At 34.6% G+C, this 22,755-nt stretch overlaps 1 protein-coding gene across 35 annotated transcripts in view; it reads left to right on the top strand.

The window, feature by feature from the left end:
- PTPRD (protein tyrosine phosphatase receptor type D) overlaps positions 1 to 22,755 on the top strand; it is a 956,723-nt gene that overhangs the window by 886,088 nt on the left and 47,880 nt on the right. For 13 of the 35 annotated variants that reach the window (XM_072404239.1, XM_072404241.1, XM_072404242.1 and 10 more), the window contains 7 exons: positions 975 to 1,184; positions 5,707 to 5,867; positions 7,454 to 7,468; positions 9,446 to 9,558; positions 12,428 to 12,469; positions 15,883 to 15,980; positions 21,629 to 21,752. In XM_072404239.1, coding sequence (XP_072260340.1) covers positions 975 to 1,184; positions 5,707 to 5,867; positions 7,454 to 7,468; positions 9,446 to 9,558; positions 12,428 to 12,469; positions 15,883 to 15,980; positions 21,629 to 21,752 — 763 coding nt within the window. The remainder of the gene's footprint in view (positions 1 to 974; positions 1,185 to 5,706; positions 5,868 to 7,453; positions 7,469 to 9,445; positions 9,559 to 12,427; positions 12,470 to 15,882; positions 15,981 to 21,628; positions 21,753 to 22,755) is intronic. The other 22 variants (XM_072404264.1, XM_072404262.1, XM_072404258.1 and 19 more) reach the window with 5 other exon arrangements.

Genomic DNA, 22,755 nt, shown 5'->3' with positions numbered 1-22,755 from the left:
AACATTTATTAATTCTGAAATTTTTGGGTCAGAATGGGTTGCTGCCCACTTGGTACCGGAATAATTGAGAGTTGAGGCCTCATTGTAGAATTAATGGTGGAGGAAATAAGATATGCATTGACTGGAAAATGAAAATGATTCTCAATAAAGAACCAGAGTCCTTCATATATATCTTCTACATGCCTTCATCACTGTTTTGTGAACGGAAAGCGTTTCCCGGCTTATACCTTTTTATTTCCCTATTGCTGTTGTTTTGAACAGCAGTCTGACATGTTCCTCCATATTCTTTTGAAAAAATATACTATTTATTATGCTGTTTGTTTTTTTCTTGGCAATCAGTGGATTGCAGTTGCTTTATCTAGAGACCAGTTTCTTGACCCTCAATTAACCTTTTAATTACAATAAATTTTATTGTATAATTTATATCATGGAGGAAAATTATAACTAAATTTTAAGTTAAAAAAATTATTCTGCTGTTAGAAATTGGTTGGGTTTAAGAATAATTTTTTTTTAAATATTTATTTGTTAATGCTGTAGATGACCACAAAAACATTTTTTAAAGAGGCTTAGTGGCAAGGGTATCTGAAGAGATGAATAATACATTTTTTATTTGCAGGCAGGAAATTCACATAAAGTTTTATTTTGGTGTCAGGGACTTTTTTTTATTAACGTGCGTTGCTAGGTTTCTGCATTTTCTGGCAAAAGAAACACAAATGGACAATTTTGATGGAAACAAAACAAAAAAGTAATCTGGCTACCCATCACAACCAATACATTTCTGGTTGTATTAATTTTTCAACAGAGCCTCTAAAACGTGAACCTACTGCCTGAGAGTGGATAATAGACTGGATTTTCATATTTCTTTATCCTATTTAAATTTTCACTAGCACTTGTGAAAATGATGCATTCTGAACAGGTATAGAATTATTTTACAGTACTTTTATTATAAGTCAAATTCCTGTTCTTTTGTTCAGCTGCTCAAAGACATTTCACGGAGGAGAAGAAGTATTCGCTTTAAGAGAGAAGCTGAAACAAAACCGTACATCGCAGCTCACTTTGATGTTCTTCCAACGGAGTTTACCCTGGGTGATCAGAAACATTATGGTGGTTTTGAGAATAAGGCATTGCAAAATGGGCAGGAATATGTGTTTTTTGTGCTAGCAGTCATAGAAAGCACTGAAATGGTGAGTAGGATTAAAGCAAACCTTTACTATATCTAATACCTCTTCTTTCCTGTATGTTAAAAGGAAAAACAAAATGGCAAAATTGATTACTTGTAGGTCTTTACCCTCCCTCATCTCAGTTCTTGCTTGTTTGAATAACTGACTTATTTTTTTAATTTCAACTAAGCTTTAAGTCAAATTAGCAGCATTCCACACTATAGGCATTTTTCCTTTGTTTATAAAGCTTCAAATGCTCAAAAATGTAGATCTAAGAACTCAAGATTAACATTGTAAAACAAGTTATTACAGAATGACAGTAAATGATGCATGTTATCTTTTTTATCAGTTGGTTTGTATGCTTTATCAATAATAAAACCACCTACAATATTTGTCTACTGTTTTACAGATAAAAGCAGTATGAATAGATAGTATTCAATAGAAAATGCTTATAGTGCATATTCTTTAGCAGATGATTAGCTGAATGTTTGTGATGTGTTCATTTTGTAGAACATATGTCTGCAGTACTCTTTGAAATGAATTAGATATTAGCTAACAATAGCACACTGACTATTTGAAGTGTGCCATTATTAACATCATCAACATATGCAGATGCGATTAATCAAGAGGTGATGAGTCCTTACAAAGCATCTCACATTATAAAACTGGTCTTGCACATTAGTAATTATTTAATTTGTATAACAAAGACATGTACTTTTCTCATGCTCCTGTTTCATCAAAGCCATTCAATCAAAGTAAGTTCAAATAAATTTTGAGTTATTTTGTGTAATGGGCAGAGAGTATGTGAGCTAAATAATATTTTTAGTAATGGGGGTAAACTTGTTTTATTTTTGTTTTTTTTTTTGCTTTAGTATTTTCTTTTTAGATGACTCAACTTCTTAACCTGTTTTAGGTACATTGTAATATAAAATAAATTGCTATGTATAAAGGGTTTGCACATTAAAAGCTGGCATTTAGACAGAGAAACCCCCAATACATACAGTTGTTAGGTATATATACTTGAAGCAATGTGCTTTCAAAAAGAGAAACCACTTATAACTCCAAACAGGTGCAGAAGCATGCTTTTAAGTTATTAACCTCTAAAAGTCCAAATAAACCTGCAATTTAAGTCCTGATAAGGGGGAACTTTATACCCTACAAAATATGTTATCTTGCCACTCTATTGTTAATGTTATTTTTGGATACTTTATTAACCTTGTATGTTCCAATGAACAGTTATTCTGGTTTTATTGTAAACCGCCAAAGCCTTTGGTGATCAAACAGACCATTAGGTACTATATTGCTAACCCTTAGATTTGTGTATCCTAAAGACATTTTAAGACTGGACTATAAATTATCTACTAATATATTTGATTTGAAAGGCTTAGTGGTTTTGCATTGACATCTGATTAGGGTACTTTCAGGAATGGGACACAGCTATCAATCCACATCTGAAATGACTGACAGTGCTAAATATTTGCAAGCACTGGGATGCCACAGTGGTGTTAACACTTCAAAGAGCTTTCACCTTACTTTGGTAAACGCCTAAGCCTGCCATAAAAATGACTATTGACTATGACATAGGGCTAAATTGAAAGAGATAAGAAAGAGAAGGCTGTTGTTATGGCACTCTAATTGTTTTCTGTTAAAAACATGTATTTATTTAATTTAATAATCATAAGCTTAATAAAAAATCACTTTGCTATTAGTAATCTTTTAGTTGTAGCAGCAAGTATGGATCTCCTTTCCCAACGTGTTTCGCCCAGCAGGGCTTTCTCAAGGGATGTTGGAGAGCCAATAGCAAACTAGAAACATGGCATGGTATATTAAAGTCTTTGTTCATAAAAATAGCCTAATATATAGACATATATAAATTGCACAATAATTATTCATAAATATGACAAACACTGATCCTGCACAGAATATATAGGTTTACATATGTATAAACACATAAGAATATGCTTTCCAAAGTAAAGAAAATTAAAAATGAAAAATAATTGAGGATGGTCAAAGAAAAACATGTTAGTGAGATATCGTGTAACTTACTGGTTCAGAATGCAGTCTCAGTGTATGCCAGTCAGAAAGAGCAAATGAAGTCTGATTTTAGAGGTTGGCTGCAGTGTATAAAAGACATGGGGGCTACATTTATGCTCCACTTTTGCTTGTCATTATATAAAGGTAGATGTAGACGTAGCTGCAGAATGTTATTTTTAAGTCTAATTTAATATCCATAAATCATAGGTGTTAAGCTTGGTGGAGACTAACATGGGAGGACCTTGGAGTTCATCCTTAAATTGCCAGTATCTAAAGGCATGTATATGTTTAGCACTTGTTTTCTTTTTGTTTTTATATCATATATACGCTGGATATTGCTTGTTTGTTTTTTTTTGAGTTTTCACTGAAACACCTTCTGTTGTGTTTATGTAACAATAAGTGAAGGAAATTGCCCCAGCAAACAAACGATTAGCAAATAGGGTTTTAACCCTACCATACTCTATACAAAAAAACATTTTTGGCTTCAGATATACCTGTAACTTAATTAGCACATAATAAAATCTTGTTTTATCTTCACCTTTTTCGTCATGCTTGTGCTAGTGAGAGAGTTCCTGGTCTGCAAACTATGCTGGTAAATCCAGACTTTATCAGGTACTGGGCTCAATTCCCTTATGGGAGATTCCAAGACCTTCCCAGACCAAGTAGTAAATATGATCCCACAAGCATGTTCTGAGTCTGCTTCAGGCTCGTCAACCAGATGTAAATGTTTAAAACAGCCCCTGAGAGTATTTAATTCCTATATCCATTGAGAAAAGTGTTGTGTAGTTTAAAGGCGGTTAAAAATGTTTCATTAAATCCTCTTGCTTTATAGATAAAATCCTGCCTCGTGTTACCTCTAATTACCTTAGATATGACTTGTATTAACCTTCCATTTTTCCACTTGTAATACCTTAGACTGTAATTAGCATTGTATTGAATAATATCAGAATGGTGTGTGACTCTTGCAAGTGTGAAGAGTGGTACCAATTTCCTCATTTCCTGTTCAGAGATGCTCTGCAATTGATAGACCTTCCTCTCGGAGATTATTACAGAAAGTACTGAGGCATGAACTTTCCAGCAGTTATATACTTTAAAATGCCTGTGGAAAATGAAAGGTTCCTGCTTTGTCTGGGGATTGCATGAATAAATGGCTTTTACGGGGCGAACATTATTCCAACCACATGATAACAGACATGAACAGAAAGTTATATTCTGCCAATTTATAGCTAATATGTAAGCAAATTACAGCTTTCTGGGAAAAGATTCAACATAGATTGAACTCTAATTTGTTTGAGAACAACATAGATTTTTGAAAATGTATTTTTTTTTTCAAAAAGCATGGGAACAGAATTGCATTTTAAAGATATACCTAGCACCTCTGCACTTATGATCATACCTATACAGTTTTAAAAATATATAAAATCAAATCATAAATTGAGTGTTGCAGGTGCAATAACATAATAAATCATATTGGTAAAATTTTCTAAGATAAATTATTTGCTTTACTATTGTTAGAAAAAATCACAATTTGGTAGAGTAAAAGCTGTGTAATTGTATGCTGCTAATTGAAAAATCTGTTGACTGTCTATTTTCAGAAGCTTTAATATGCTGCCTGGGCAGTACCCAGTGTGTGCATTTAGGGAATCATATTGTCAACAGTCAATAGTATAGTGTATTGCCAGGCTAAAACTACACATGCGATGAATTGTCTTTCCTGCTAAAAGATATAACCACTTGTTGCAGTGAAAAGTAAAAGTTTTACTTCCAAAAAAAGTATTGATTTACCCTTTGTATTCCAATGGTAAATCTTAGAAGAAAAATATGTGGAACATTAAATGTAAAGTTTATTAGTTTTTAAAGTTATTGTATTCAATTTTCTTTTATGAACTTGTGTCTTGCTTATTGCGCGAGTTGAAGTTAAAGTTCAAGTTGCAGCCTTCTATTCTTTCTTTCACTTTACATCCTCATTTCTGTAAGAAGTAGCCCTGAGTGGCTTCTAGTCAATCATTGTCAGTACCTACACTTCCTTCCTACCTTTTGTGATTGTGGTGTATCTAAGCATCCTTTCGCTAGGCGTCAGTGCTATGATGGGCGAGGAATGAGTCTGATACTCATCTATACTTGCTGGCAATAATGATAATTTTAACCTGTTTCTCAGCACTGCATGAGCAAAATAATGGGTCGCTTTAGGTTTCCAAGTCTTTAGGTAATGCTATTTATATATTAGCTAGATAAACATTCTTTTTAAAAAAATAATTATTTAGTACTGGTTGCAACCATGACCCCAGTTGAGCAAGCTATTCTAGGTTTTTTAAAGAGGGAGCACTAGAGTTTCTTTTTCTTTTTTTTTTGTCTTTTGAGCTTAACAGAACAGTAAGTAGTGTAAGAGTAAATAATGTCTCTGATTCAGAGAAGAATATACATATGGTAGTGACAGATAACGTAAGATCAGTGTATATAAATTTATGCCAACTAATTTTCTAGTTACAAATCCCGAACTTTATATTTTCAGACAATGTATGCCACAAGCCCCTATTCAGATCCAGTTGTCTCAATGGAACTTGATCCACAGCCAATCACAGATGAAGAAGAGGGATTGATATGGGTAGTGGGACCGGTTCTTGCTGTGGTTTTCATCATCTGTATTGTGATAGCAATTCTTCTTTATAAGAGGTAAGTTTACTAGATTTTTTGTAATTGTGTGCAATAGATTAGACACGTAGGAATTACAGAAACAGAATTAATTGTTTAGTTTGAAGTACCATAATGACATTTAATACTTTGGGCTACTACATGACCCTTTTTCAGATTTCCAACAATTAAAAAAAACAAACTCTCTGTTTACTAAAGTCCCATCTACATAATTATTGCATGGGTAGAACCATATGAAGAGTAGTTGACTGTTGAAGGGATAATAAAGTACAGGCAATACCAATATAAATATTAAAATACCATTGAGACAATGGGTCTGATTTTTTAAAGCTCTCTAACGCTGGAGAGGATTGCTTTTTGTTAGCAAATGTTTTCAATCCTGGACCAGATCCATTCCAGGTTTGCTGAATCTCTCAGCTTCACCGATGAAAATGTGTCCTCACAAGCCTTGGAGAGTTTTATTAAATCAGGCCCAATAAAAGAATGTAACAAAGCAGCCAAAGGCTAAAACGACCACTACTAGGGTAGGGGCCCACAGATGAGATGGAAGAAAGGAATGGGTTAGAGAACAGGAATAAGGGGTCTCGCTTCTAAATATGAGAGTTGTTGACTAACTTTTTAGGATTATTTTAGTACATTTGACTGTGTTGTGTCGTAATAAATTAATAGTATATTCTCAAAGGGGGGGGGGGGATTCTTTTATTGCCATAAAAGTGTTGCTATTTTCAGTTTGTAAAAATGGCAATTAGCTCATATGCTTATCACCTATGTATATATCACTACTATTTTCCATCAGTTTAACTAATACTTGTGCATTACTGATCATCATGATTGCCACCTCTCAGATCACCAGATAGGCCACAATGCATATCTATACTGTTTGTGGCCAACTCACTAATTGCCACTTTTGAAGCAATTACCACGTTTGAAAATTGGTGAACATGGACTTAATGGAATTTTAATGGCCCATGCACACCATTTATAAATATGAAGATTCTGATTGCCACTTTAGTGTAAATACAGTACGACAAAGAGCTGATCATTACTACACAAACTTGATTATGATTTTTAACAATTAGATTTTAGAATGCTGAAAATTATGTAAAATTGGACAAGAATAATTTTAGAAAGAGTCATTAAACCAACCATCCATACTTAATTGCAGGCTGGCTTTACCACTTTGGTGTTTAACTGATGTTGCGTCATTGTCGACCCTCCACGTTCAACTGCATAAAAGTTGACTTCAGTAGTTCACTTAGTTTTGTGAATTTGGTAAAAATAACAAGAAAAGATTTTTTTCTCATACATGCTGGGATAGTTAACATCAGCAGTGCTTTACCTAAAACACTAAGCTAAATAAAATATCAATTACACAGGGAAAATTCATTTAAATGAAAAATATTTCTTTCTTTAGTTCATAACACCTACAGCGATTTTGGTAGTGTTTGCTTTCATACAATAAAAGAGGTTGTAGTGACCCCTTGGATCTGTTGGATACCCAGCACAAAATACGTAAGCCTAAAATATTTGAAAGAAAAAAAGTAGTTTGGTACTTTACTTGTCATCTAACATGTTACCTCTTTCTTTTGTGCATTTCTTAAATGGAGCAGTAAACCTGACAGGTGAGAAATGGTACATATTGGCATAATAGTTATATACACAGTATATGAATATATATATATATATATATTCCACAAATGAAGTTAACCTTTGAAACCCTATGAAGCAACATAGGTGAAATTGATTGTTGACCTAACATACACTATTTGCTTTACCAATTACCACTGTGATTTTCAATGTAATATTGATTGATCTTTCTGATCGACTACAAAAATTTGATGCACCATCCACTTGTTTCTAATTCTGAGATATTGACCATGATTCAAAATGGGAATTTGATATGATGGTTAACCAATTGATAAAGTATCAATTTTGGATCAACATTCTGCCCAAAAGTCAATAGTAAATACAATTGTAATTTGGACAATTGTGATCGATTTGATGTTTCTTTTTGCATTGGTCACTTAATCATCTGAAAAAAATTCATAGTGTATGGCCATCTTAGGTACTAAAACCTACCCACAGAACAAACAACCTACATAACAACATGCTTCTATACTTGACTTGTGTGTAAATTGGCTGGAACCCAAGAATTATACAGGGAAACACTAGAAATCTGCATTATTATATATGTGTAATTATAAATTTTGGATGAAATAATCATGCACATTTAGTACAGTGCAGTTTTATACTTATTACTTTATCACATTCCCATAGCACTATTTAAGATTCCTAGCTCGAAGCCTGTATTATGGCTCAAGACATTTTATCTTCTTCTCTGCAACCATGAATAAATAACATAAGAATGTTTTCCAAATGCTGGAACTATATGTTCATCCCTGTGAATGCCACACTTTTTTAGTTGGAAAAAAATAAGACATCTCAAAATATCTGCACAATGTACGCCTAAGATTACAGCAAGCTTAAAACATTTTACTATTTGAAATGTAAAAACATGTTGTTAGAGAGGGAACTTGCTGTGTGACTATTATATAGATGAACCGTGGTTTCTGTGGGTGAAAATAAACAATAAGAAACCTTTGTTATGCTAACAAATATACTATAGCTGACTTACCAGACCATTATTCAGTATTCCTATTCTAATTTTGCTTGTTAGTTGAAGTAAAGACCTTCCTGGCAAGTCTCAGAATTTAATAATTTTCTCTTCTTGAGCTCACTTGCAAGACTTGTCTTGCCGAGGCTTACTCCCTTTAATTAGTATTCAGTTTGCTGCTATTGTCACCTACAAATAATTAAATGTTTCCAATACCTCTATATAGGCAATAAACTCCACGTCTTTGTTATGCTAAAAGTGCACAGCAAATGCTTGCTGAAAATGGCACTGGCATAAGATTTTATTAAGATAGGAAACTGATGAGTTCTTTTGTCACACATTAAACAACTCAGCCATGGCTTGAGCTCATTGTAACTCGCTTCATCCAAAAAGGTGGTAGATGATTTGAAGCATACAAAGCCAGAGGATCATTTGCAAGGAGAATCAGTCAGTGTTGTCCAGAAAACAATTAGCCATATGTTTACAAAAAGCAATGGTCTTGGCTCTTTAACACAATCTAAAAGCCGCAGCAAATTGACAACATATAAATGAGCTAATACACTCTTGTAGGCCTCCATCTGTCTCCGTGTCAGTGGTCTCTTAACAAAAATGAATACTGTTTCCCACCAACATCTACAATACATTCAAAGGAAATGAAGACAAAGTTTTACAGAAATCCTAGGTTAATCGTTGTAAAATACCTGTATATACCAGGTTGATTGTATATATTTAACACATGAAAACCAATGTGTTTAAATGAAACCAGTTTTACCAGAATTTACCCATGTTTACAGTTTTGCAGTGTTTTCACTCTTTTTGGATCTCAATATAATAATTATCATAATTATATTATAAATATAATTTATATAATATATATATGAATAAAACATTTATTTTTAAACTCTTGTATGATAATATGTAGGTTTACTGGTAAAGTTCTTTTATACTTATATGACAGTGTTACCATTTCATTTTTCTTACACAGGAAAAGGACGGAGTCAGACTCCAGAAAGAGCAGTTTGCCTAACAATAAGGAGATCCCATCCCATCACCCAACTGATCCTGTTGAACTTAGGCGTTTAAATTTCCAGACGCCAGGTGAGTAGTATGATTCTTTCTCCCTCATTGCTCATTCCTCATTGCTCCTCGTTTATTATCTACTGCTTAGTTAAGTTTATTTTATATTGGAAACAACTGCACATTTTGGTCAATTGCATTTCTGAGAAATATTTCTTAAGAGACATACTGTACTATGCTTGATAAAACATTTTTTCAAAATATAAATCTAATATTAGCCATATATTTTGCTATAAACACCCTAGATGACCTCATCTTTTGCATTTTTGAGGTACAAAATGACAGAAATACTTTACAGCCAAATAAAGGTTTGAGTGTATGGAATAAATGACTGCTGTGCCAACACTCCTGATGTTTTTTAGGATTAATCATTTAGGGTGTAAAGTAAGTGTCAAAACTGACTGTAACCAAACAAAAATATATAATCCAACAGATGGAAATGTTGAACAGACTACAAAAGCTGTTGATGTTTGTATATGTGTATATATAGAAATATACTTGGGAATATATTTACAGATAAGTTGTAGTAGTAACAGGTTGTAAAAGCATTAACTAGTACATTTGCTTTATGAATACTGTTAATTTGCAGTTCCTTTAGTCTTTGCACTTCTATTCCATAACCCCATAAAACTACAGCTGTTAGATGTCATAAATCTATGTTAAAGCCCATTTAAAACCACAAAAAAAGCTTTTACCTAATCAATGAGACTTCAAGGTGATTGCCTAAACATATTAGTTATCCTCCAGCCATGAAACCATGTATACATTTATATATAAAAATAACAGCTTTCAGTGTTTATTAATTAGGTAAGAATAGCTAATTAGGCTACATCAATATTTAAATAGATGTGATGGTTTGGCTTTTCATTTAGCAGTCTTTACTGACTCAGCGGGTTATTAAACTACATGGAATGACCTGACACTAAGGGCATTATGTCTAATAACTCTGAAAATATATAAATTAGGAAATTAAGGTAAGCACATTATAAATACTTGTCTGCAAAGCTGGAGCCTATGTGAAAAACAATCTATTTTTTGATTACTTCAAAGTGACTAAACATATTTATATCATTGTGACACAACATATGTTATTAGAGTGAGCATACATTGTGACATTCATCAAGGAACTAAAACAGTGGTTAAACACACAATCGAATTGCATATAAGGTTGCTGATTTACTTGCAAAAGAATTTGTTTATGTATATATCCAGTCCTAAAATTTACACATCTATTCCAAACAGTCTGTCCCTGTCTAACGGGGGAAGCACGATTCTCTCTCTGTAGGTAAATGATACCTACAGGACTTTTTCCTTCTCTGTGTTCATATTTCTGTTTAGATATATAAATAAAATACAATGCCAAGATTATACACCTATATATAGCACCTAGAAACTACAATGACTGCAGTGGGTCACATATGTCAGTATGTCTCTTTGTAATATCTAAATTTTAATCTCAAAAAAACAAATCCTTTGTTCATCAGGTAGTTCCATGATTTTTTTTAATAATAAAATTAGCTGTTATTAGTTGTGTAACTTATCACTGTGCATGACCTTGAGTCTGTGAATTCTGTATATAGACAACTTAATTCTACTATTGTTACTAATTTGTTTTCCCGTTTCTTGACTGGCTTTTGCTCTTTATAGCTGTGAACAGTAAATCAGCCCCCTACACCTCTCTGATTGGCTCTGTGTCTTCTCTCTCTAACCAAACTACCACTCAATCCTTATATGATAATAATTGTCCCCCACGATTCACTCAAAAAGGTCTAAACATCTTTGTCTTTTTTATTCATTTATTTATTTTTACGCTGTACAAGTATCCTTCACATCAATCAGCCATCAGTTTTGAAAAGTCTTCTTTTGTCCTATGTTGACGATCCACAACCCATGTTTTTCTATAGGTGTGCTTGATCTGGATCAACATCACAAATTCTTGGTTCCCATTTATCTGTAGCACCCCATTGTTTTGTCTCCCAAATGCATTTTTGGTAGCAGGCTTAACAGCATTAGGAATCTATAAAGAAACACAAGATTTTTAATTCTTCAAAAAACACTACAATTTTAAAAAGTCACATGGGAAATACTTAATTAGAGTGAATGTGCAATTATGTAGATAGAATTTATTGCAATAAATTCCACTTTAAGCCCCCTAAACTGATCAGCCTTTCCTTTATTAACCAATTCTTTGGGGTGTGCTAATCCAAATCTACTAGCCAGTTATGCCACCATTATGAACGGTGGTTGGATCATGGTATATCATGGATGTGCTTTCTCCAGCTGTTGTTGAACCAAATGGTAATGATTCTTGTCTGCCCGATCATCATGGTAAACACCTATACTAATAGAGTGATTCAATGTTAGTGCAAGCTCTGCTTGTTGCAAGTGAACATGTTTGCATTTGATAGATCACTACAGTCCCGATTTTCTGTGTTTTACTGTACTAATAAGACAAAGATTTTTACACCTTAGGTAGATTGTAGACATTTTTTTTTTGAGTTTTGGCTGAAAACTATATATTCATTATCATTTTGTCCTTTTGGCCATAGCCAGAACTCTACAATCTGCTAATAGTGAAAACATTTTTAAGACTTCTGTTTCTTAGTCTATCGCCTTCTAATAACTATTATCTACAACTACTGTGCATTCCACAATTTAAGTGTTTTGCATGTTGACATCCATCATAATAATTCTGATTCACAGTGAAATTCTGTTTCTACAGCTGAAAATCATGTGTCTTTCTATTAACACATTAATTTAACTTGATTCACACTTTTCTATTACGAATGTCGACCCGGAAGTAGTCATTATAATAAAACAACATAGGTTTCCCACTGAATTTCTTCATGACAATATACAGTTTTTATTTATACACTCATTTGCTTTTCAGGTTCAGGTGTCGCCGGTTACACTGGTAACCTCCATTCTTCAAGTTAGTTTTGTTCATATTGCATTAGTCATGTTAATTCTACCTTTTCTTCTCTTTTAGGAGGCTTCATGTTCTCTCTGTTTAGTTCTCTTCTTTTTTCATCACTTTCTCTAAGTTTCCATTTCATTTGGTGCAGAACAAAGGGTTTGAAAATAATGCAAAATAAATGCCTTTTACTGTGGCCTAACTGTATCATATTCCTTTACTTAGCTAACGTCATGGTTCACTGCACAATAATGTCCTTCAGGCTAGGAGAGTTGGCTTTGGGAATATGCTTGATGACTGCTGGAGATGAACGAATCTCTTAAAATAGCTTCCACAATCTATTTATATATTTCTATTTAGGATTTTTGTTATTAGTAAAACAGGGAGCTGTGTATTTAAATATAGCATCCCAGGACTTCAGGCTTAGAAAATGTCATCCACAATGCAAATGGGCTGCAAGAATATATTGCCCCTTCTTTGCTGATGCTAGTCCACACATATGCTCTTTACTATTGGGCAGATACTTCAGATACGAATGGGTAATTAACCTTAAAAATTATAAGTAGGCAACACCCCTTAAGGACAAGTCTGATGGTGAGGAGCCCTGTATTCCCGTACAGGAGTGGTACAAGAATTGGGGGATTTTTTGCAGTTTGCCCAAGTTTCGCTCCTGGACACTTTTATTTTCATCTCAACTATGTTCATAATAATTTTGCAATGAAAAACAAGTTTTAAGGGGGTGTTACCTTTAAATAATATTTTCTGTATATGCTGTGTATAAAACAAAGTTGTGGGGAAGGGGCAAAGTTATCAAAATAATAAAACGATTGGGTTATAAAAATAAACAAATTCAAAAAGAATACATACAATGGATTGTTCACATTGGCAGTAAGGTTGGAGTGTGTTTACCACTTCCTTAGGCCAGGAAGGTGTCTCCCTGCAGCAGCCCTCAAAGGGAATGAATAGTGTCTACAGTGAAGCTGTACCTGTAGTGTTCACTGCCGCCAGCTGTCAAATGTGCGGATGCATAATTAAGCCGCAGGGAGCTGCACAAAACTAAGCAATCAAGCAGCAGCTGTGAACCTGTCCCAAGAATAGCATAAAAAATTGGAAATACCAGCTACTGAAGATCGGAAGAGCAAGGATTTAACCTCCTGAACGGTAAGCCCGAGTGTGACTTCAGGGCAAAAAAAACTTACTGAAAGAGGTAACCCTGAGCCACACTCGGGGTAGCTAAAAAAAATAAAAAAGAAAGTCTGCTCCCACTGGTGTCCTCTAGGGTCCTGCCATCCTCTGGCCGGGTACTCTTCCACGATCTGTCCGCCGCCATGTGTGCTGATGTTCCCCGGGGATTCCCGGTGACGTCGGTGTGTACAGTCGTCACTAGGGGCGCAACGGAAACTTCAAATTATTTTGTATTGCATAACTGTATTGAATGTAATACAGTGGATTAAAAAAAGCAGTACATTGTCTTTCATGAAAATGTATTTTATAGTATATTATAATAGTTATAAGTGTAATAAAGTTTGAAACTCAAAATCATGTAAAAAAATAAATAAAAAAAAAAAAGTAATAAACTTAGACATGATTTTGTCTTTCAAACTCTATTATAGTCATACTAATATATTTTACTGTAAAATAAATTTCATGAAAAACCAATGTACCGCTTTTAGACATATAAATCCTGACAGAAATGAACCGCCCAGGAGGTTAATTAGGACCAGTAATATTTAGCAAAATTCTATTTAGAAGTTTTTAGCCTTGACTATTTTTTAAAATGCCAGCTGCCTAGACACCCACACTGCAGCACTAGTTTTTTAAGAACCAGTGTTTGTAGATTTGAGTTCTGAGCTGCTCATGGCTGCCCCCCTTAATTCCCTATTGGGCTGCCACAAGTAAATGCCACATGTAGTGGCTGCCCCAGGGCAAGTGGTTCAGTGGCATGAGGAGGCGGTAATCACACTAAAACCTCACTGCCAATCTAAATGTAGCCTTATTAACTTTATTATAATTATGATTATTATTAATAAACAGTATTTATATAGCACCATCATATTATGCAGCACTGTACATTAAAAATACATTGCTTATATCTGCATTTCAGAGCTACAGCCAACTATAATTTATCTTTTTGTTACATTTTTATCAGCACCTACACTGGAAAACGTGGGTTGTGCTGATAATGCTGCTATAGCAGCTTTGCTACAGAGATTTCAAACAGACTCTACAGCTACATGTTTGGGCATGCACTTAGCTGCAAAAGACATTCCAATGTCCTTACTGTAAATAAATATATATATATATATTTACCCTTTTCATTCACACCTTTGTTAAAATATTGCAGAAATCTAACCCAAAAATCTGTTAGCAGTTACATCTACTTCAAGTTTTTTTCAATTTAAAGGTTTGAAGCTCCAGAATAATTGAATATGATAGATAATCACTTGAGTTCCTCTGTTGTCTTTTTAAATTACTTCTTATAGTAAGAAACATTTCCAATACAACGTTCCTTCTAGCTTTAACACTACAGTTTAAGAGTCGGAGAGGGATTGTGGGACAGTACAGACCAGTAGGGTGAAGTGAATGGAATAAAAACTTCCCTATGGTTTTCCTCATAAAATTTGCAGTGTGTAAGAATACTGTTGCCAACTACTATTTTAATTGAGGTTTCTCCTCCCAGCAATACTAAAGGGCATATGGTATTTAGCATAGCATAGTTTAAATTCCCCCTAATGCTAGGCATACACCATGGAATTATCTCTCTGTATTTTTAGTCAATATTACAGTCAATTTAAATTAATCTTTGCAATTGACTACAAGTATTCAGATTACCGTCCACTTCATGGATAATTTATCTGAATCACAAATAATTTTACAAATATGTGTATTTTACTTATCAATCATAACCCAAAAAGTGATTTTGATTTTAATAGTATGATTAACCCATCAACATAAAAAAGTATTGCCGAATCAATTTTTGATCCATATGCTGCCCACATAGTAATTGTAAATGACTGAATATAGAATTTTTGTTGATAGATTTCATGTTTCCATCCAATTGACTGTCTGATTGCTTAGTGTATGGTTACCCTGAGGTGCTCGGCATCTCTTAATGAAAAGTAAAATTCAGGAGACTAAGCCAGATAAATTGTCTGGCAGATCAGGAATTATTTTTGGATATTCATTAGCCTGATTATTCATGAATCCTAAATGTTGTTAACGAGTTCGCTCATCTCTTGTGACTGCTCATGCATCAGAGCTCATCCTACCAAAGCATGTCCAGCTTAAGTAACCAAACTTATCTGCCTGCTTCTCACACATGCAGCATTTACTCCTTGCACTTTAATAATCATGTTGCTGTTTTAAACTGTGCCTTTGTGTGTCTGACATTTGCATTTGTCTTCAAAATGTTTCCCCTTTCCCTTTTTTAGGCATGGCCAGTCATCCACCCATACCTATACTAGAACTTGCTGACCACATCGAAAGGCTGAAAGCTAATGACAACCTAAAGTTTTCTCAAGAATATGAGGTATCATCTTTATTTCTTTCAATAAAAATTAGGAAATACATATTTTATTAAATAGAAGTTGTATTTTTTTGATTCCTTTTCTAAAAAAAAGTCAGCGATAACAAAATCAATCAGCGCTTGCACATCATGCAGTTGGCAAGGTATATGTATTAAAATTTTTCTGGACAGAATTTCTAACATTTTGGTAAATTCATATTTAGGTATCTGAATCCTGTGTTTAGCTGTTTGGATGAAGATCCATTTCAACCATGCATCTTTAATTTTATTATATAGAAATCAAGATTATGCTAATTTTATGTTTATTCATTTAAAATAGGCACCCTTTAGCATTTTCACTAGCCTTTCTCAGACACCACTACTCTATTACTGTGTTGATGAGCAAAATGCATTACTGCGATTACCATTAAGCTTAATTCATTCATTACATTCCCCTTGATTTGCTAATTACATTAGTGTCCCTAATGTGATATAAACTTACTAGTATCATTCTGTCATTTATCTTAATAGTCACAAGTATGTTCCTACTAGGAAAATTAAATTGGGGGTTTCTAACAGATTAGCGGCTTTTTATTGTATTAGGAACGACGCAGTGCATTTTCCCTTTTGCCTAATACAAACCTGTTTCCAAGAATAGTATTTTGGTGAGATATTAAAGTCTTTTACTGCAAGCCCTGATTAGACGGGTTGTTACAACGGATAACATTGTGATAATACTATGTAGACCAGGATAAGCATAAGTGTTACTAAAAATATAGGAACTAAGAGTAATACAGGTCACATGCTATATACGGTTTTCACAAAGTAAAGCATTGTTAACCATCAGGAGCTATCAGGAACTTGCTTAGAAGCTATTATTTTATTATTATTCAAATGGTTTACATATATTTTATTTAATGCATGCATTGCTGTTCTTACAAAGATAAATTACAAAGACACTTTTCATGTAATGTGGTGGGAAAATGTTAGAAGACCATCCATATCACACTTTTTGTATTGTACTGTTAAACCAATATGTTTTAGATGCACAAAAAAAAGATTTAGTCCAGAGTAATTTATTCTAAAAATGGTTGTTGGTTAGTCTTACTGTGCCTTAATAGCTAAAGGCAAATGATATATATGGCATGGAGACAACTACATGTTTATGGATAATTTCTGTTTTAGAACAGCCTTTACTGTAAAATCCTTCCTTTTCAGAAAATAAGGCAATAAACATATATACTGTGCCTTCAGGACCTCCAATATTTCAAATATTTCTGTCCCACATATTTATTGCTACTATACAAATACTTAATCATGGTTTAGCCATGGGGCAGTTGTAATTCTAACAATGCCAATGGAGCAGCAAGTTTTCCAAGCACTAAGCCCTAAAGCTTATTCTGTATGTCAATTCCTGTTGCTTTTACCATTTGAAAAATATCTGTTTAAATCATAGGTAAGAGGTATAAAAGGTAAACACACCACACATCTCTCTCACCAGTTCTGTATAAAACTTAAAAATTGTCTAGACATATACCTTAATACGCATTTCACCAATACCTCTGTGGATTACAAAGAAATGTGATACAAGTTTTGTTTATATTATGACAGACATGCAGTTTTTTTTTTGGAATTTCTTTCTGGTCTTAACTTTAATTTGTCTTCACTAAATGACCAGACTACATTTATGTTAATTTACAGTGCCAGAAACAAGTTGTCAGAGGTGTGGATGAAGCATTTTGCTTTTTGTTCTTCGTTCGGTAATGGATTTAAACCATGTGAGTGTTAGCCCCTCTGGAAGTTTCAAAGTTTGTCCTTGTCACTGTGACAACTGAGGCAGGTTATTCTGCATTTAACGATGGAAAGATGGTTGACTTAAAAAAGATATTAATATACTGAATATTATCCTTTATTAGATTTATTAAACCCACAGTTACCAGAATATGACATTCTTCCAATTTACAGTTAAGGTAGAACCAGTTGTTATGATGATCTAACTTAGCTAGGCAGATATCTAACCATGCCTAAGTTGTTTTTTCCATCTTTGGCTGGCCTCACAAATAAGCTACACATATTTTCCACAAGAATATATACATATGGATAATAATTAGGGAATAATGATTGAATGATTATTGTTGTTGAGTGTTTCTGCCATGCGCCATCAGAATCATTTAAAGCAGAACCTGTACTCATATAAAAAGTAGGAGCAATTAAATGGTATACTCGTAGCTCACACCTTTTTAATTGGAAATCAGATGTCTTAATAAAGTCATCCCTTAGTGGTATATGTTATGAACATGAATTCCTTTTCCGATATTAGCCCAATAAACCTTTTCCAATATTAGCCCAAAAAAAGTAATACAGGCTAACTCCTAATTAATAAATGGCTTACTTTTCAACACCTTAAAGACTGACCTATGTATGTGTTTATTCACATATTACTTTTTACTGCTGGTTTAGTGTTCAGAATTTATTGGCAGGGCATTTATTGTATTTACAGAACTTGTAAACCTGCAACGGAGAATATTTTTAGTACCTGCCTCCCTGCACTGTGATTCCCTATAGGCTTGCGAGTTATTCAGTAGATTTAACTATCTGGACTTTAATCTTATGGAAATATACAGAGGATGCTGTATAAAATGCTGATGGTCATGCCCTAGTACAGTGATGAACTGCTGAATGGCTGATAAAGACATCTGCTTGTCTTGTCATACTTCTAAGCTGCTTTAGTTGATTGTAGCTAGGAATATGCTTGATGTGGCATGTATTGATATTGGAAAGGAGCACCAACCTCCATTTCAAGTTTGTAAACAGCAATATATAAAGAGCCTTGTGAGAATTCCAGCTGTATGGAGCACATCTTTGTGCGATTACATTGATCTTTAATCAAGTAATGATTGAAAGAGTCACCTTTATCAAGGTATACAATTTTGAAATAAATCATTCCCAGCCACATCATTTTGATTGTGGAAAATACTGTGGTGTGAAATGTTTGCATTTTTTTAAAGTAGAATGGGTTTTCGAATATTATAGTCTGTTATAGCGGTTGATTTCCATTTGAATGGGTTGCTTCCTTTCAGATTATTCTGTACATTAAAAAAGTTTGTAACATATTTATAAATTTTTGCTCAGGAAATCAGACATTCGGTAAATATTCCTTAACCGTATGTTCAGATAGATAGTTTAATAAGTGCACCTGGGGGAAACAATGGCAGCACCAGGTATTTTTGATCACCAGTATTGTGATGGCAGATAGTCAGTGGTGAAGCTGGCTCCCCCATGATGGAACTGCTAAAGTGTTTAAATATTGATTTTCATATCCTCCCCTCCATGACCAAAATACTGTGTTTGGGGAAGAATATACATCTTTTATAAGTAAGCTTGTGCAATTATAGTGATTTAAGACCAAATATTCACATCCATGCAGAAAATCAGTCAGGAAGGCTAAACTCACAACATGTGTAATCTGCATTGAATTATGCTATGTTGTTAAATCAGCCTAATACGTTCTGAGCAGATCCTAGGAGTTTATACCTAACCAGTTTTAATGAAAAACACAAGAGCTCTTGTGGCTGGAGACAAAATGTCCAGATTGTCAATCTTTTTTTTTGGAGGACATTTTGCAAAAGAATATAGGTAGTATCCATTTAACACTATATGCACATGTGTTTTTGTAGATGTTACTTTTCTTTCCTTACATTCTCCTTTCCCTGATTTGTATGAAGGATAACATGTTACATTTTGAATGTAGTGCCAGACTAATCCACCTTTTCACCACAAGTATTGAGCTACATTATTAAAATATTTTAACCTGTTTGTTGTGTATTAGTACAGAGAAAGATTAATAGGCATCAGTACTTCACTGGGAGCACCTGCTCAGCCAAGTGCAGTAGAAGTCATTATCACCAGTACTTGCAGGACAAAGACTAAGTGCATGCAGTTTATATTTATATGGCCATGGTTTATGTGTAAATTTCAATTCATTATTTCATATTTCTGAAAGTGAAAGGACCATTAAGCCTAAAGTAAATATGCTTTTGTATTGTTGAACAGGCAGTATGATTTACATATGTACGGGATATATGTAACACATACTGATATGGAAACCCTTTTTTCAGTTTATATTGGTTCATCCGCACTATTAAACAATGATTTGGTTAATATTATATTAAGAATTTACTACAGACAATGGTATATACAAGCTTGTATGCTGGTATGCTCATCCTAAAGCATGTTCTCTGCTTAGTTTTGCCTATTAATGTGAGCCTTTCCTTATCTAAAGAGAGCTTAAGTGCAATACAACTAAAGAAAATATGCTTGAAATATGTGTGTTGGTCTTTAAATCCTCTCCAGCAGAGCCCCTTGAAGAATCGCCTAGTGAACTTAGGGTCTTGGTGTTTGCCCAAGCCCTATGCCTCGTAAACTTAAGCTGCGTACACACCTGCAATTTTTCTCGTTGGAAAGGATCTTTCACGATCCTTTCCAACGAGAAAAGACTGCACGATGCATGAACGATGCTGTACATACAGCACCGTTCATGCTCTATGGAGAGGGGAGGGGGAGAGCGACGGAGCGGCACCCTGCTGCGCGCTCTCCCCTTCCCTTTCATTAGGATCGGTCGTCGTCCATCGTCCATGGATCCGCCAGGACGGTCGTCGGACGATGGACGACGACCGACTGTACACATGGCAGATTTTCGCCCGATAATTGGCCGATACCGATTATCGGGCGAGAAAAATTTGCCGTGTGTACGCAGCTTTAGTCCCCCCATCTGTCAATTAGCTTAGCCTCCACTGCATTATTATTATTACACAGTATTTATACAGTTCAGATATATTACTCAGCGCTTTACAAACTCCATAGTCATATCACTAACTGTCCCTCAAAGCGACCTACAATCTAATTTCCCTAACATAGTCTTATGTCTTTAATACAGTTTAAGGTTAATTTTAGGGGGAGGCCAGTTACCCTAGCTGTATGTTTCCTGGAGGTAACCCATACAAATACGCGGAGAACCTGCAAACTCCAGGCAAAGGCAAGAGTGCTAATCTCTTAGCCACCAGGCTGCCCCAGTGCCGTCAGAAGTTACCACAGTGCATCTTGAGAGTATGACATTTGACAATTTTGTGACGGGAAGATCAGGTATACTGTGGGCTCTATTGATAAAACAAGGAATCCAACATTCATACAAACATTCCCTTGTGTGAATCAATTACTGCCATTGGGACACTTGCACCTGGAAGATTTCCAGAAGGTAATGTTTGAGGGAATGTCTTAACCCCTTTTTTAAAAATAGAGCACTGTGACTTACACATTTTCATAAGTATTATACAGCATGCATTATTGTAGGCAACAACATCAATCACACACACAAAAAGGTTCTACAAACCTTTTCACAGAGATTAAAGTTTCCCTTCATTTTAGTGAGTAAAAAAGCACACTAAATTAACAGTCTGTAAAGCAAAACACATTTTTTTTTACTAAACATTATGTTGTTGATAAAATATTGTCTGGTTTTCTTTGCCTGACTTTGTGATCATTCCTCAGAATATGTGAATCACTGTACCTTTAATGGTTTCCTCTTTACAGAAAATTGCACTGCATTTTTTTGTTGGTGCTAAACTCTCCTTAAAACAACAGATCCATTATGTTGCCTTTTGTTTCATTTACAGTCTATTGACCCAGGACAGCAGTTCACATGGGAACACTCTAACCTGGAAGTTAATAAACCAAAGAACAGATATGCAAATGTAATTGCATATGATCATTCACGTGTCCTGCTTTCTGCTATTGAAGGTAAGTAATTGTTTCTTTTCTGAATAAACTGCAGTATTAACTTGTCATCATTTAACAAACAGCTGCTTTTCATTGTTTAGGAAGTCATTTCTATTTAGGTTTGCATTTTATGTTGTGTGTCTAGATGCTGAGCTGGTATTTAAAATTGTTGGCCTCATGTACTCCCTAGAAGATGCCTCAAGAGTTTAGAAATCTGTCAAACCTATCACTGTGGCTTAAAGGAGTATAAATATATAAATAAATGGATTTAATTCACTTTATTAGCTGCTAATGAGCTAATACATTGAAATAAAATTATACATTGCCTTGGGTATAGCCAAACTCTTTAGTTGTGTTCTGTCTTCTGATCATAGCCAGCTTGCCTATTAACATTATTACAGTAGGGACAAACTGCACATAGTGCCAAAGATGTGTAGATTACACAAATAACCTGTGGAGATCAAATAAGTGGTGGAAAAAACAGACCACAAACCAAGATTGCTTCATTTTTCTAATATAGTATAACTATAATTCCAAATACATCCCTGTGTCTTTTTTTACTTTATTTTCACCTGGTAATCCAGCAACTAACACGGTGCTCAGCTTAAGCTGCGTACACACGTCAAATTTTTCTCGCCCGATAATCAGCATCGGCCAGATATCGGGCGAGAATCTGGCGTGTGTACAGCCCAGGTCATTCATCGTCCATGGATCTGTCCTGGCGGATCCACGGACGATGAACGATCCTAATGCAAGGGAAGGGGGAGAGTGCGCAGCAGGGTGCTGCTCCGTCCACCTCCCCCCTCTATAGAGCAGAACGGTGCTGTATGTACAACACTCGTTCATGAATCTTGCGGTTCTTATCGTTGGAAAAGATTGTGAAAGATCCTTTCCAACAACAAGAAGTGCACGTGTGTATGCGGCTTTAGAGTGGCTACACTCACTTACTCAATCATATGTGTGGAAGGCACCATGGATGTCACCACAGGACAGGATTACAAGTTTGTATTCCTCTCTCTTGGTT

The sequence above is a fragment of the Pyxicephalus adspersus genome, chromosome 3 (assembly GCF_032062135.1).
Source record: "Pyxicephalus adspersus chromosome 3, UCB_Pads_2.0, whole genome shotgun sequence".
NCBI classification, from domain to species: domain Eukaryota; kingdom Metazoa; phylum Chordata; class Amphibia; order Anura; family Pyxicephalidae; genus Pyxicephalus; species Pyxicephalus adspersus.
This window is presented reverse-complemented; position numbering and strand designations above follow the sequence as displayed.